This window comes from Lepidochelys kempii, chromosome 14, assembly GCF_965140265.1.
Source record: "Lepidochelys kempii isolate rLepKem1 chromosome 14, rLepKem1.hap2, whole genome shotgun sequence".
NCBI lineage: Eukaryota > Metazoa > Chordata > Testudines > Cheloniidae > Lepidochelys > Lepidochelys kempii.
The window spans coordinates 8,986,572-9,002,273 of NC_133269.1; the positions used below are offsets into that span (position 1 = coordinate 8,986,572).

At 43.5% G+C, this 15,702-nt stretch overlaps 2 protein-coding genes, 1 long non-coding RNA gene and 2 other non-coding genes across 13 annotated transcripts in view; 2 read left to right on the top strand and 3 right to left on the bottom strand.

Annotated features, from left to right (window-relative positions):
* Nucleotides 1-9,496, top strand: part of TEX2 (testis expressed 2) — a 120,554-nt gene extending 111,058 nt beyond the window's left edge. For 4 of the 7 annotated variants that reach the window (XM_073311242.1, XM_073311243.1, XM_073311244.1 and 1 more), the window contains exons 9-12: nucleotides 1,528-1,653; nucleotides 4,620-4,829; nucleotides 5,228-5,348; nucleotides 7,185-9,496. In XM_073311242.1, coding sequence (XP_073167343.1) covers nucleotides 1,528-1,653; nucleotides 4,620-4,829; nucleotides 5,228-5,348; nucleotides 7,185-7,307 — 580 coding nt within the window. In that variant the 3' untranslated portion in view covers nucleotides 7,308-9,496. Of the gene's footprint in view, nucleotides 1-1,527; nucleotides 1,654-4,619; nucleotides 4,830-5,227; nucleotides 5,349-5,430; nucleotides 5,669-7,184 lie in introns of those variants that run through there. The other 3 variants (XR_012154893.1, XM_073311245.1, XM_073311248.1) reach the window with 3 other exon arrangements.
* Nucleotides 9,497-10,452: 956 nt separating this feature from the next.
* Nucleotides 10,453-11,573, bottom strand: LOC140897949 (uncharacterized). Its single transcript, XR_012154894.1, has 2 exons — nucleotides 11,488-11,573; nucleotides 10,453-10,877 (listed from the first exon to the last, which is right to left on the bottom strand). It is a non-coding gene; the product is annotated as an uncharacterized lncRNA (long non-coding RNA).
* LOC140898426 (small nucleolar RNA SNORA50) lies at nucleotides 10,602-10,738 on the bottom strand. Its single transcript, XR_012154986.1, has one exon. It is a non-coding gene; the product is annotated as a small nucleolar RNA SNORA50 (small nucleolar RNA).
* On the bottom strand, nucleotides 11,039-11,103 carry LOC140898425 (small nucleolar RNA SNORD104). Its single transcript, XR_012154985.1, has one exon. It is a non-coding gene; the product is annotated as a small nucleolar RNA SNORD104 (small nucleolar RNA).
* A 2,612-nt stretch (nucleotides 11,574-14,185) lies between the features above and the next one.
* ERN1 (endoplasmic reticulum to nucleus signaling 1) overlaps nucleotides 14,186-15,702 on the top strand; it is a 62,927-nt gene continuing 61,410 nt past the window's right edge. For all 3 annotated transcript variants that reach the window (XM_073311949.1, XM_073311951.1, XM_073311950.1), the window contains exon 1: nucleotides 14,186-14,407. In XM_073311949.1, the coding sequence (XP_073168050.1) occupies nucleotides 14,318-14,407 (90 nt within the window). In that variant the 5' untranslated portion in view covers nucleotides 14,186-14,317. The remainder of the gene's footprint in view (nucleotides 14,408-15,702) is intronic.

Here is a 15,702-nt window from a genome sequence, read left to right on the forward strand (position 1 = left end):
TTGTGCCCCCAGCTAGGGTGGGATGGAGGGAATTCTACAAAAGACTTTTTTAAAAGGAATTTTAGTACCTAGAATCCTTTTTCTTTTTGCCCAGCAGCAAAATTCCTTTATCCTTCCCTTTTAAACTTACATTAGGGAAATTTTATACCTATGTAGCTACATCAACTGTAGCTGCAATGATACAAATTACTAATGTAACCATAGCAATTAATTACAACACTGCAAGTTTCCTTGATGTAGACTGTCTTAAGACCTGATTCTCCAGTGCCCTGCACCTTGTGTAATCACTTACATTCATGCAAAGTGGGTGTAGAATACTATCAATTTCAGATGTGCATGAATACATTATTTCGAGGCCAATGGAGAATCAGGCCCAATGTCCTTTGAAATTCCCATTTAACCTTTTTTCACTTCTCTCTCTAACACCCACTGTGAGGTCTTAGTTTCTAGAGGTGTTGTCTGAGAGGTTGAATATCTTAAGTGCCAACAGTGTGCACAACACATTGCTTTGAACAGATTTCCATTTAAAAAGAATATGTAAGATGCTATGTTACACGCCAGTAAGTGGGTGTATGTGCTGTAAGAGAGCCTGAGTTCATACAACTTGCCCAGATAGAGGCAAAATAAGATAAGGTATAGGAAGAAAAGCAGCCAACAGGAGGCAGTGGGCAGGGTACTTTCCCTTAAGCCACCATCTGGGCCTTCAGCATGTAGATTTCACTCAGATTCTCTTAAAATCAAGTAGCCTCCTGTACACTCACCTACCAGTTTGTAATTTACACCGCTTTACACATCATTTCTAAATCTGGCACCCCCCCAATAATTATGGTAGATAGATACAAAGGACCCGTGTGACTCTGATAGTGACCAGGGATAATAGCTTGTGTACATATGTGAAGCATAAACACCATACCTGGTATGGCACAGTATGCTTTTTTTTAATCTCCAAAATAAAAACAAACTTCCCATCCTGGAACCTTTAGTCAAAATTTGTGTTGAATAGAGTCCTGTGTTGGCATTCAGTATAAATCTACTTGTCCTGCACAAGATACAGCTGTATAGTCTCATCTCAGCATTTTAAAATTCATGTTTGGGTTTGTTTGTTTTTATAAACTTTTGACATTCTTCATTTTATTCAAACCTTTTGGAAAGCAACTAACACCAACAAGAATGTGTCTGCAAACATATTTAAAGCCATCTCCCATTCCGTTAGGTGGCATGCAAAACAGCCATTCCGTTTTCTGTCTTGCCATACAATAGACTCTCATTTCATGCAGGTTTCAGCTTTACTGAAGAAAAACAGGCTTCTGTGTAAATAATCACGCATATTTAATTCGAGGATTCTGCAACCAATCCCAGTGTGCGTTTGTTTGTTTTTTTTTACTTTCTCTCTCTGGATAGTTATGGAAAGGGAGGGCAATTACAGACAGTTCAGTATAAATATATAGGGCACCACAAGAGCTATCCATGATGAATGGGTGATAATGTCAAGTTTCATATGGAAATTGTTATCTCTGTCTCTTTCAGTTTCAGGCCAAGGGCATATTGCCTTGCAGACAGTGATGAGGAGTCTTCTAGTGCTGGGTCGTCAGAGGAGGAGGATGCTTCTGAGGTGATGGGAGGAGAGAAGCAGCTGACTCCTGGTGCAGAAGGGTGAGACGTTTACCTGATTTTTTTTTTTTAAAAAAACATGCTTTGCCAGCTGATGGATTATGACAACCTTTCATGTTCTGTTCCACTGTAGTGCTTGTCATGGGAAAGGGCATCAGTAAGATGTGTGTATGTGTCCGTCCATCCAACAGCACAACTGAAAAGCAGATGCTTCTGGGATGGAGGGGGGGCAATTGAGTAGCATACTACACAACAAAGGAAGAAAGGGAAATATTGACCAAAACAAATAGCTACTCTTGCAAGTTATCGTAGCAGAAAAGACAGGAGCTTAGTTTCTAATGTATTGTGCAAAATATTTCTGCAGAGTGAACTGCATAGTGCTCAGTTTACATCTGATACTTCCATAACTTATCTGCAGATTTTAAAGACAGCTAAATGTCCCTATCCCACGTTACAGATGTGGTGACTTCACCAAGTTACTTTGAAATTTCTATGGGCTTGTTTACACCTACCAAGGGGTCGACGAGCAATGCACTGGCGGTCAATTTAGCAGGTCTAGTGAAGACCCGCTAAATCGAATGCAGATCGCTCTCCCGTTGACTCCTGTACTCCACTGGATTGAGAAGAGTAGGAGGAGTTGATGGGAGAGCGTCTCCCGTCGACATCACGTAGTGTGGACCCCGCAGTAATTAGGTCTAAGCTACATCAATTTGAGTTACACTATTCACATAACTCAAATTGCGTAGCTTAGATCGAATTTCCCCTGTAGTGTAGACAAGGCCTATGCCTAAGATGTCTCACCCAGTGGCAGAGCCAGGAATAGAACTCCCAGCATCATGGTTAAACCACCAACTAAACCTCAGCTGTCTTAAATACCTTGAGAGGCTGAAAGGCTAGGTCATCTTTGTTGGGGATTGAACCTGTGTCTTTACAGTTTAGTGACAGGTTTCAGAGTAGCAGCCGTGTTAGTGTGTATTCGCAAAAAGAAAAGGAGTACTTGTGGCACCTTAGAGACTAACAAATTTTTTGCATCCGATGAAGTGAGCTGTAGCTCATGAAAGCTTATGCTCAAATAAATTTGTTAGTCTCTAAGGTGCCACAAGTCCTCCTTTTCTTTTTAGGATTTAGGAATTTCTAAACTTGATGCTTAAGTAGCATTTGAGCCATAGCTTCTCTTGATCGCTGTCACTTTTTTATTTTCTCCAACGACTTTTAGAGTAGCTTGACTGTGCAGTAGTTCCCTAAAGTGTGTATTTTTAACAGGCAAATCCTTTAAATTTGTATATAGTGGTCTGTCAGAATTATTTATATGTAATATACTTTTACAAATACTTTGGTTTTCCTTTTTGTTCTCTTGGCAATGTTAATTATATGTGATCTGTACTTTTATGTAAATGTAGAAGGAAATCTGATTTGGCCAGAACTCTGTTTCAAGCCTTCGAAAATTTGCACCATGACCACTATAGTATCCAATGAATGGATAACTCTGTTTCTGTTTGGGCTAGATCCACAGCTGGTATAAATCAGGGAATTGAAATTAATGGAGAGATATTGGTTTTATACCAGTTGAGAATTGGCCCATTGTGTTAATAGAGATTAACCCCCCCACACCATCTCATTCAGTGGATGACCTGGGCACTGCAGGAAAGTGGAAGATGCCATCCTTATGGTTTTTATGCAGTGCTCGCATTCCTAGATGTGCTAGGTGTAGAAGGAAGTAGAGATGTACTCTGTCCTTACAACAAAGTGTCTGTCTTGCTAGCATCCCATCTAGACTAGTTGTAGTGGAGAAAAAACAGTCTTTCTGCATATGTGCAGCTAACAGTTCCTGGAGCCTTGCTTCTTCTACTGCCTGGTTCTTCTTTCCTCCTTGGTCCTCCTACCAATAACTCCACACTAAACACAGTAACACTTCCAAAAACCTATAATTAAACAGCTGGGACATGGTGTTTGGTCCCCTTGAGCTCAAGATGTATGTGCACATGCTTCAGTGCATCTGTCTCCTGACAATTTTTGTTAAGATGGTGATATACAAATTTGCACACATCATGCCAACTTACTGTTGACAGTCATGTAAGCATCTTTAGCCATTTTAAAAAAAAATGTCATGCTTCTAGTGCCATCTGGAAAGGAGGTGCACTTGGACTGGATAGAAGAGCCATTAGTCACTTGTAACCAGCTGGGTGCAGACTCTGACATGCATTGCCTGGACACATCAGTGTGAATCTCTGTTTAGGACTTTTATTGAAGACCTTGCAAATCAACATGACTTCAGAGAAAATCTATAAATAATTTAGCAAATGAAATTGGTGATAGTCATAGAAATTGTAGCCCTTTTTTGTGTTGCCATACTGCCCAAAGGGTGCAATCAGAATTGGGGCCCCATCTAGTTGACCCTATGTGAGACACCCAGGAAAAAACTGTAAGTTGTTCGGGCAATCAAGATTGAAAAGACCTCTCATCACCTAGGGCCAGATTTTCAAAGATGTTTATGCACCTACTAGGATTTTCAAAAGCATCTGGGCACCTAACTTCAATTGAAATTAAAATAGGCACTTAGACGCTGTTTTGAAAACTCCAGTAGGCACCTGAATACCTCTGAAAATCTGGCCTAGTCTATTCACCAGATAGTGTAGGATTGTTCCCTAAACTATGACAGATTTTGTGGGTCCTAAAGGAGCTAGGCATCTAATTCTATTAGATCCCTTTTGAAAATCCCAGCGTATGTGTAAAAAAAAATTTTTTTGGAGGAGTGCTTTTAGCATGCCTTGTTTTACATTTCTCAACTGCTGAGGCTTGCACAACACACATTCTCCCTGGCATTCAGCCTACATTTTTCTTCATTTTATTCCAAAGCTTTTAGTGTCAGATCATGGTTTTTACAGCCTGTAGCTCCTACTGTGGTGTTCCTTCATGGAGCATGCAGAGATAAAGAAATTTTTAGGAAAACTAGCTAATTTCTGGGCACATCATTTTGATCATGTATTTTTCTTATTCTACATATGAAGGTATGTTGGAGGACATCGGACAAGTAAGATCATGAGGATTGTGGATAAAATTACCAAGTCAAAATATTTTCAGAAAGCAACAGAGACTGAGTTTATTAAAAAGAAGATTGAAGAGGTATCCAATACTCCACTGTTGCTCACTGTTGAAGTACAAGAGTGTAAAGGAACACTAGCAGTTAACATTCCACCACCACCTACTGACAGAATATGGTAAGTGTAAAGTAAAATAGAAATTGAATTCTTTTAACTGTCAATTTTCCACTTACAATACTAATTTCCCTTATAAAAGACACTGGGTACTTTTATATCTTTGCAGCTATTTGACCATTTTGTAAAATAAAATAAAAATCAGTGTGATTCTTTTTTCCCTTGCCCAGTGTCTTTGAAATGTTTTGCTACAAAATGTGCGTGCCATCATGTCAGAAGCTCTAGTATCAATAGAACCTTCCTCTGCAAACTGCAGAGCATGTCATATGCAAAATAGTTCTAAGAACAAGAAGACAAGGTTAGACACTCATCTGGAATGTATTTTGGAAGAGATGCAATAGGAATTAATATTTGATAGTCACGATAAAAAACTCTCTCCTCTTTGTGTGTGTGCTCTTGAGGTACGGTTTCCGAAGACCTCCCTATCTAGAGCTAAAAGCTCGGCCAAAGCTCGGCGAGAGAGAAGTAACTTTGGTTCATGTGACTGACTGGATAGAAAAGAAACTGGAACAAGAGTTTCAGGTATGTTTCTTTAATAACTTTAAAGACGTTTTTCGTTTAACTAATGAAGGTTGCAGTTCAAAACTGTTCCTTTAATTCCTAGTGCAGACGTAAGAGAAGTGCAGATTTTCAATTTGCAAAAGTGGTCGGCATCCAGCTGAACTACTAGGTGCTGAGCGCTGCTGAAAATCTGGCCAACTGATCAACCCAATGGATATACATTTCCAGGATGGTCCAAAGAGTGGGAGAGTCTCTTGACTATCTATGACACAAACCTATCAGGCAGACTGGCTAGATCAAAATTGCCACCTTGAATTCTGCTTGAAAGGAACTGCAATGAGGTATATGCTGGGCGGGGGTGGGGGGAACAGGCACTTCCCTTTGGCCCTTCATTGAGTAATAAATGAGCAGGGATCTCAGCACTTCCTAATGTCTAATCTGCAATTAATTGGTTTATACTGTGACGGGTTCCCCCATGGGGTGCCACCTGGAATTGGGGTACCGCTGAGCCCTCTGAGCCACCAGCCTGGGGTCTCCCTTACACTCCAGCTGTGACAAACTGCTGACCTGCTGCACCAGCATAAACATAGGTAGGGGACACACCAGCTGCAGTTACATGCGGGCTCTCTGAGTAGCCACTGCACGAACCAACAGTAGGAAGGCTAAAGCCAAGGTAACTCTCAGCTCCCCAGGCATGCACCCCCCTGGAGCATAAACCCAAAATTATACCATCTTGCGCTGTACAGCATAAGCTCATAGAGCTCGCTCCCCTCCCTCCCCCCAATGTGGAGAGGAATATACAACAGCCTCTCTGAGCTAAGATTCCTGTGCATTTCACTCCAAACTCGATGGCTTAGATTAAAACATAAAATAAATTTATTAACTACAAAAGATAGATTTTAAGTGATAGCAAACAGATCAAAGCAGATTACCTAGCAAATAAACAAAATTGTAACCTAAGTTTAATATACTAGATAGATTGGATATGAACAGCAGAATCTCACCCTAACTGATGGTACAGGCAGACTTGTAGAGGCACAAGCTGCATTAGTTTTACAGCTTGGGTTTCTCAGGTCTTCATACACAGGCAAGAAATCCCTTTAGCCTTGGTCGAGCAGTTCCCCCAGTTCAGTTCTTGTTACTCAGGTGTTACCAGGAATATTTCTGTGTGGGGAGTGAAGAATAACAGATGATGTCACTCCCTGCCTTATATTGCTGTAGCATATGGTGGGAACCTTTTGTTTCAAAACTTGGTTTTCAGACTGGTTTGTGGAAAAATACTGACATCCCAAGATGGAGTCCAGAATCATGTGGCCTGCTCACATGTCCTTGTGCAGTCATAGCAGCTATTACTTACAGGCTGTTTGGAATGTTCACAGGAAGGTTAAGTTATTCCAGGGTCCATTAGCACTGTCTGGCTTCTTCACTGTTGTACCAGAAAGGCTAGTTGTGGGTGTCACCCAGAGTAAGCACGAATGAAATACAGCTACATAGTCAATATTTCTAACTTTAGATACAAAAATGATACATGCATACAAATAGGATATTTGGCAAATCATAACTTTTTCAATGACCCCTCACATGACCTGTTTTGCATAAAATACACACTAATTATGCTATAATCCTATCATACTTACTATGAAGAATATGGGGTATAGTTCACATATTAACCAAACTGTTGTGACTGGTAGGCACTGTGGAGTTTGCATGTACAAATTGCATCAAATTCTGGCCAACCCAGGGAAACCGAAATTGATTTTAAGTGTTACTTACTTTTGAATGATGCTAATCAGAAACCCCAAAATGTTGAATGACACGTTAAACTAAGTTGCATTTAATTTTGCCTTTATTTCACAGAAAATTTTTGTCATGCCAAACATGGATGATGTTTATATTCCTCTAATGCACTCAGCCATGGATCCCCGCTCATCTACGTGCCCTTCAAAAGATCCAGTCACAGAGGCTGCTGATCAACCATGAAATGTGAAGATTTGCAGTGTACAGTATTAAGAAATTTATTTTCATGGTTTTTTAAACTGTGCAGTAGTTTTGTCCTTAACTTGTGCCACATCTTTTTAAAGAGGACTGCCTATAACCATTTCTTTGCGCTCAACATGTCTGGTTCTTGTTCCTGTTTACTGCACTTATACAAAGTTTCATTCCATTTATAAGTTGATTTATTTTGTAATGGCTGCTGTCAGGATTTTAACTGAGGTTAAGATGACCTGTTCTGAAGAAAAAAAGAAAATCTAATTGTAATAGATCAAGGAGCTTGATGACACAAATTGTGGTCAGTTTGTGTTCATACATCATGCTGCTGCATTGAAGGGTGGTTCTTTTGCAGTAAAGGAACTGCATGCCAAATCCTCTGGCAGGAACAAATGTATACAACTGGAAGACTATTTTTCTCTCTCAGGCAGTTGGAGGTGTAGAATGAACTGTTTTATGTTCTTTCACTTCTGCAGTCAATAGCTTGTGTCAAGCAATTGAAATATGAAATGCTTTCAGGAGAAAAGAATGTAAATTGGATGTATAGGTAATATTTTGAATCCATTTAGGTGGGGTATACATATTAACTTATTTTTTCATACCAAGTTAGTGCTTTTTTGGGAAGCAAGTAGCCATAAAACACACACTCACAAATATCAGTGAAGGTGGGAATTGGTGGGGTTATTGTGATTTAAGAAAGCATTTGGCAAAGCCATGAGACCAAACCATAGCAAGCCTGCCTCACAGTGAGGTACAATCACCATGGTTTGTGATTAATTCTGAATGTTTAAAGATATGAGCACACATGAAAATGTCTAAAACTGCACATACTTACTAGAAATAGTTACCCTACTTGTCTATGGAGCTTCTAATACAATGAAATAAACTGTGGGATTCTCATAGGAGTTTTTGTTGCTGTGTTTTCCTGAGACACGAGTGTTTACATGCAAAGCATGGGACTAAATTCTGATCAGTGATAGCCATGCATCCCCAGTGACTTCAAATCACCTGATGCTGGTGAGGATTTGTAGCTGTAACTGAAGGGAGATTTTGACATCTGTGTGTTTACTTCAGTTTTGTATGTGAAATAGGAATTCAAGCATTTGAAGTTGTTCAGGCTGATAACCAGTTTGTGATGACAGTTTTAAGGACTGTTTCTGCTAATAAATGGCCAAAACTATGAGAAAAAAACTGCCTTTTTATTTCTATCCTGTGTGGAGATTAAATGTATGCATTAAATCAATAACTATTTGAACACTACATATCTGATATTTAATGTGACTTTTTTCTCAGTGTTGCCAACTGTTCATGCATTTGTCAGAATGTTTGTTTACAAAGGTGAGTTTTGTAGCTCCCCTTTGAATAGCATAATTTGCTTTTTTTCTTTTGAAAAGTAAATTTTTAAGAACTTTGTATATTGTGTTCAGTCCTATTTGTTGTAAATCAGAATGATCTTGTGTAACTTTTGATTATTTACCAGCTCTAAATGAAGCTATCATAGTGAAGATTTTTTTTAAACAGCACCTTGCCTGAAACATCATAAATAAAATTAGCATTTAATATATTTAAAAATTAAGTCTATATTTGAACACCTATTTTTGGTTACTTTTAATTGCAATATTAGCAGGTTATATCTGTTACCTAAACTCCTGTAACCATTCCAGTTTGTGTATACGGTTCTGGTATTGCGCTCATTACTACATCGGCATTATTTGCCTTTCATGAAGTCTGCATGTCTTGTACGCAGGTCTTTTATATGATTTAAATTTCTATGTGCAATAACTAATAAGTCAAAGGACTAGATGCACTAATGTGTAAAGATATCCAGATTTGTTACACAATTGTTATATTGCACTTCCTCATCAAACTATGTGGGTAACTACAATTGGCTTGCTTTGTTTTCTGAAATAAAGTTATCCCATGTCAGACACATTACATAGCTTGTAAGTTATTTCTGCATAATTGTTTGACCAGTAGTTTGTTTGTGCAAGATGTTTTCAAAAGATGTATTTGGGAAGTCACTTTCATGTGGTACCTCCCTGTTACTTTCCTCCAGAAATTCATTTTTATTGTATGTTCAATTCAAGCTGCACTATGAGACTATGGAGACTGATGCTTTAGGGTAAGTGAGTTAAAAAATGTATTGTTCTGGCTTTGAAAATAAAAGCTTTAAAACCAAAGTTTTGAGTTACACACTGCTGTGATGACAGCTTTCAGAGTAGCAGCTGGGTTAGTCTGTATCCGCAAAAAGAAAAATGGTGTGGTTCAAATACTGTTTACACAACTTAATCATTCCTCTGCTAGATCTTCCTTGCAGGAAAACTAGTGAAGCCAAACTTGGGAAAAACACAGATCTTAAAGCTACTATAGAATTAGGAGACAACCAAAATGATGCATGGGAAACAAAAAATTCTTTCCCTATCCACATCTAACATTTATTTCAGTGTGGTAGCATCTACTGCATCTTATTTCACTGTCCAAAAGCTTTGGTCAGTTGTCCTATTAGCCTTATTTCTCTCATAATTAAGATCCTTCCAGCGTTTGAATGCATTTCAGTTTTCACCCACTACCTAAAGCTTAATATTTACCATTTTTATTGCTCATGTAAATCCCCCAGGGGGCAGAGGACTGTTCAGGGGGTATATGGCAGGGACCACCACCCAGTTCTGCTCTGCCCTTCCCCCTCCACCCTTAAGCCAGCTCTGTATTCTACTGAGCCAACTGTGTAGCAAGCAAGGGGGTACCACAAGTGTAGATTAGACTACATGGGTGCAAGCTGTTCTACCCCCTCATATATAATGCAAAATTGTATATTATACACCACCCCCCTTCAAGTGTGCTATAGCTGATGCTACCTTCATTTTTTCCCATTGAAACCTAGTCACTTGAAGTTGCTGTTTTATAGTCCTTCATCTAAGCATTTGCTAGCCTCTTGGTTTCAAAGCAGCTGGAAGAAATGTACATTTCTGTAAGTACAACCAGTTCCAAGTGTATGGGCCACTTTAGAACAAGCTGCATTGTAGAAGTAACAGAACTTCCTAGGTAGTCATGGGAAGAGTTAATTCTATGAAGGGTTATGCCTATTCTGGAGTGCCAATGTCCTATGGACAGGACATCAAAAGACAAGTCATGCAGACAAGGAGAGAGCTTAACTTTAATGAGACAGGTGTTTGTCTTTCCAGTGTCCTCACTGCCAACAGTAGGAGGCCTCTAGGAAGAGGAAATTTCATTCAGCAAAGGAGGAATTTAATTATAGTCTTTAAGATTTAATCAATACAGTAACAGGATTGTTACTTGCTCTTAAAAGAGCCACTCAGATTTTAACTAAGCAGCACCAGTTATGAACAAGCTTTTCCTGTTGCACTGTTGCTTAGCCCGTGAAGCTATGAGTTGGCCACTTCACCAGTTCAAAGACAGTGCTGGAGAGCACAATAAAGAAACAGACAATTTTTTCTCTACTGTTTTATTAACCGTTCTCCTCACCCTTTACACCGAGCCAATCAGCTGGCCATGGGCCAGCAGGTCTCCAGGGCATAGGTCCCAGGCCGGCTCCCGTCGTGCCTGCAAGGAACAGGCGCCCTGTTAGGATCGCAGCCCGAGCGCAGGGCCCGACTCCTCGGCGACCACAACGCGCGTCTGGGTGCAGGGCCGGGCTCAACCCGCAGCCCAAGAGAAGGCAGGGCGCCATGGCCCGCCTGGGCCAGAGGAACCCGGCGCCGGGGGCTCAGACTCGGCTTCACTTCATCCGCGTCAGAAGTCTAACACGTGTAAGGAGAATCATCACCGCAGCCGGCGCCGGTGGGACGGACACCCCCCCCCCCCAATCCCCAGGGCGGCCGCCTCCCGCCGCGGGCAGAACCCCTCCCCCAACCCCCGCGCCAGACCGACGCCCCCTCGGGCCACCGCCCTCCGTGCCCCCCTCGCCACTGCCGGAGCGGCCGCCGCCCGCCGCGGGCGGGACCCCCACAACCCCGCTTCCCTCCCCAACCGCCAGAGCAAACGGCCCGCCCCAAGCCATGGGTCTCCCCCCGCCAGACACCCCCCTTCTCGGAGCCAACGGGACACCTCACCGCGCCCGCCACTAGTCCTCCTCGTCTCCACGGCACACCGACCCGGCCCCATCCACCCCCCATCTCCTCAAGCGGATTTGGGCCCTGCCACCGCCGCTCACCTCCAGCGTTACCCCGACCCCTCTAGGCAGAGCGAAAGGCTGAGCGTCGCCGCCCACCAACATTTATAGTTCGGGCGCCTCAACAGGCACCGCCCCTTCTCATCAGCAACCAATGACATGTAAGTCTCAGGACACACGGCCGTTTGACGTCAGCGGCTGGGTCTCGCGCGATCGGGGCCGGGGGAAGGTGGGGGAATGATGAGGGGGCGGGGCTGTATTGGGCCAGTTAGGCCCAAACCGGAGCGCGCGGGGATTGGTTGGTCTGGGGTTAACCGCATCTAGCTGGTGTGAACCAGAGCACCGTGGGCTAACGGTTCCGTTTCGAAGTAGGCCGGGGCGGGGCCTTGGAAATTGGTTAGTCTCTAAGGTGCCACAAGTACTCCTTTTCTTTTTGGGTTGAACATAGCTGAGCTTGGCTGTACCATGCTGGGCCAAGCCTGGCTGAGTCAGACCAGGTAGCATCGAGCCCACCTGGGACCCGTGGGGGCGCCAGAGCTTGCTTAGATTAACCAGCTCCAAACCCAGTGACCATTGCTCTCTTGATTTCCCCCTCCACCCCCAACAGAGGCATTTATCCTGCCTGCCTTGGGTTAAAAAACACCAGTTCTGAGACCCTGGGAAATAAGCTTTTTAATAGGCGTGGATTTCAGGATTACGATGGCTAAATGAGGAGATGCATAAATCCCACATATTGAACTGTCTTCCCTTCACCTTATTTCCTGTGAACAATCCCTATCTCTGTGGTCAGTTGCCATTATATGTTATCTGTCTTATATAGAAGTCCAGCCATTCTCTGTGCAGAATTTTCATGTTCAGGCCTTTATGTGGATGCTAAGGAGTGTGACCTCATTGTTGTTTGCTGTATGTGTTTAAAGTCCCATGCACACCTAAATAAGTAGGAAAAACAGTAAGGTCGTTTTTCACATACTCATGCTAATCTCTATCAGCAGTTGTACATGTTAAGAACATAAGTTTTAATACATTACTTGTGATCTAAAACATTTGTAATGTCTAGGATGTGTTTTGCCCAGTAGGGGGACCAGTCACTAACTATCTACAATGGAAACTGGTAAAGTAGATAAAGAGAAGATGGAGATGCACCTCCACTCCAGAATTTGATGTCATCCTAATTTCTCCTTTGCGGGAGTTGATCATTTCTAAATGTACTTTAACTGTGCCCAGAGAAAAGAGTTTTCTTTTTATTAAACATAAAGCATTTTCTAAGCATGCTGTTTTTCATAGCTCTGTTTTTCATAGCTGTTGTACAATGTTGATTCCAGTTTATTTGCTTATTTTTTGCAAGAGTTTCCATATTTTTATTTTTTCATATTCCATATTTTTGAAGACTGTTTTCTCATATGTGAAATTCAAACTTTTGCTGAGCCATTCTAAAAGGTAAATTGTTTTAATATGTACTATATGTGCATGTGAACTACATAGCTGACATCTCTGCATGTATCATTTCAATCTAAAGTGAAATTTAATTTCAGAACATGAATAATAAGAATTATAGGCAATGAACTAATGATGCAAAGATATGAAACAATATATAACAAGTTTAAACATGGAAGGCAATAATATCTGACATTTTTATATCCCTTTTCATCCCAAAGGCTCTGACAGCTCTTTAGAACCATCTACATAGAAACCCACTAAAATGCTGCCATTTCTGGGGTGGAGGGAAGTTGCCAAGAAGCATACCTCCCATGAAACAATGGTGGGGTGCGGCAGAAAACTTTGAAGACAGGCAAAGCAGAGCAAATCCCTTTTCTTAAAGAATTACCTCACCCTTCTTGTCTCACGGGATCTTTGAGGCAGTTTTCAAAGAAATAGTACTTCAAGGTCATTTTAAAAATACACGAGGTTTTTTTTTTTTTTTTTTTACGTCTAGGCTTGCCCACATTAAGTGGTCATGTGTGCAGTTACTGTATGTACAAATGGAAATGTAGACGTCTAAATACTCATTTGAACAGGCACTTGTAATGGCACACACTAATGAAAATGTGCTGCTGGTACTGAAAATGTGGCCGTGCAGAGTATATATGTACTTTACTTTTTAAATTCTTATGCAGAGGAGCCCACATCCAAAACAATAAATTGCCTTGAATAAGCGATTGATCAGAGTGTTGAAGCTCTGGTGTGATTTTTGGTTCGAGCACGTATAAAGTATGTAAACTTGCAATTTAGACCAGTACACCCCACCACCCAAATACTGAAAGAGAGTTTTAACAAGGGAACAGTCAGAGCTGATATATTCTAGGGCAGTGCTTCTCAAGCTTTCTGATGTGGTGGACGGGCAATTCCCACCCCCGCCCTCCAATGTGCGCGCAGACCGGCAGCCGATGGCTCGTGGACCGGCACCGGTTTGCGGACCACCACTTTGAGTAGCACTGCTCTAGATAATATCATGCGATGGGTACATATTTCGAGCTCAACGCACTTTGCGCTAGCTTTGCAGCTCCCACGAAGGAGAGCAGCATTCATGGGAGCTGCAAGGCTAACGGGAAGGTGAGTACAGAACTGTGGCTGTCCCTCTGCATGGGTTCAGGGGGAATCGCCCGTGTCCGCCGGGGCGCAATAAAACGGTGTCCCCGTCTGCAGCTCGGGGCTGGGGGCAAAGTCCCCGTGTCCGCCCTGGCTCAGCCCCCGGGCCTGGCTCCCTCCCAGTCTGCTCCACCTCCTTTGCCGGGGCTGACGTCGGTGGCCTTCCCCGGCCTGGCCCGGCCCGGCTCCGCCCCGCAGGGGCCAGGGGGGCCGGACACGCTGCATCACGGCGCAGCCAGGGAGCCGCTGAGCCGGCCGGGCGCCGCTGAGCCCCCGGTGCAGAACCATGGAGCGGGGCGGCCGCCCCCCGCACCGGGCCCTGCTCCGCCGCTGCCTCCTCAGCTTGGGCGCGTTGCTGCTGGTGCTGGGGCCCAGAGTAAGTGAGCGGCGGCCCCGGGCTCGGGCTCGGGCTCAGCCTCCGCCTCCCCCAGGGCCCGGGGATGGCGGCGCAGGGCGGGGGAGCCCCATGTACACCAGTCAGCCGGGCTGTGAGCAGGGGCCCGGGGGGAGTTAGCCCCCCGCCCCGCGGGCTGGGAGGGGGGAGTTGCCCCCCCGACATCCCTCGCCCCCCCGGGGGCTGGGAAGGGGGCATAGAGCGTGGGGACTTGCCCCCGGCACCCCACCCCCCAGGGCTGAGATGGGCGAGTTACCCCATGTATCCCACTGCCCTGGGAGAGGGAGCCCTTCTCTGGTCGGGCTGTGTGCTCCCCCCTCCGCAGGTTTGAGAGCCTTGTCCAGACGGGCACCCAGCTCCCTGGGGCTCTGTCAAGAGTTTGACTGAGGAGAGGGGTATAAAAGAGTGGGGGACCTGGGCATCAGGGCTGGGCACCCCTTGCGGCGGGGGGGGGGTGAGAGAGAGAGAATTGCTTCAGGCCTGTGAAGGCACTGAAAGTAGGAGTGCTCCCCTGGGCTCAGTGTGTGGGACAGAGATAGGGGGAAGTGCCCTCAGCCTGAGGTACAGTGTGAACAGAGAGAGGAGGGAATTGCTTCCCCCCAATTCCACAAGGATACTGTGTGAAGGGAGTTGCACAGAGAGGAGTTGCACTGTGTGAAGGGAATTGCAGCCTTAGCTGTGGGTGTTTATGGGGATATGTAAGGGGGGAGCTGCCATCTGGGTGTGTTTGGCTAGGGCTTGCCAAGAGGTTACTGTAACTTATGTAGGTCACATCTGCAAAGTCAGACAGCTGCCTGCGTCTGCATAATAATAATAATGGCAATAACTTTTATATATCTTTGTAAAGCTGTTTATTTGCCTATTTAAACGTCATTATGTGATCTCCGTTTTCTTCCCCTGAATGCCCAGTGACTCTGTATACGCATGCATGTGGATGACGTTCTTCTCTGTTTCACTTCTGTCCTAAATATGCAGCTGTGTACCCACTTGCTATCTGCCATGATTACCTGTAATACCCTATCTAAATATTTCCTGCATAGATGTGTACATATACTAATTTTCAAACCAAAAATAGAATTAACTTGGCAGCAAGCAGATGGGGTGCTGGTTAGAGAAGCATGAACAAAACTGGTGATGGACAAAATAATGCAGACAAATAAAGCAACTAGGTAGACATGATAAAACATCACAGCTCAGTCCTTTCACTTTTTTTGTTGTATGCGGTCTCCTGTCCTCCATCTGTAGATTTCTGTTTAGATTGTAAGCTCTTCAGATCA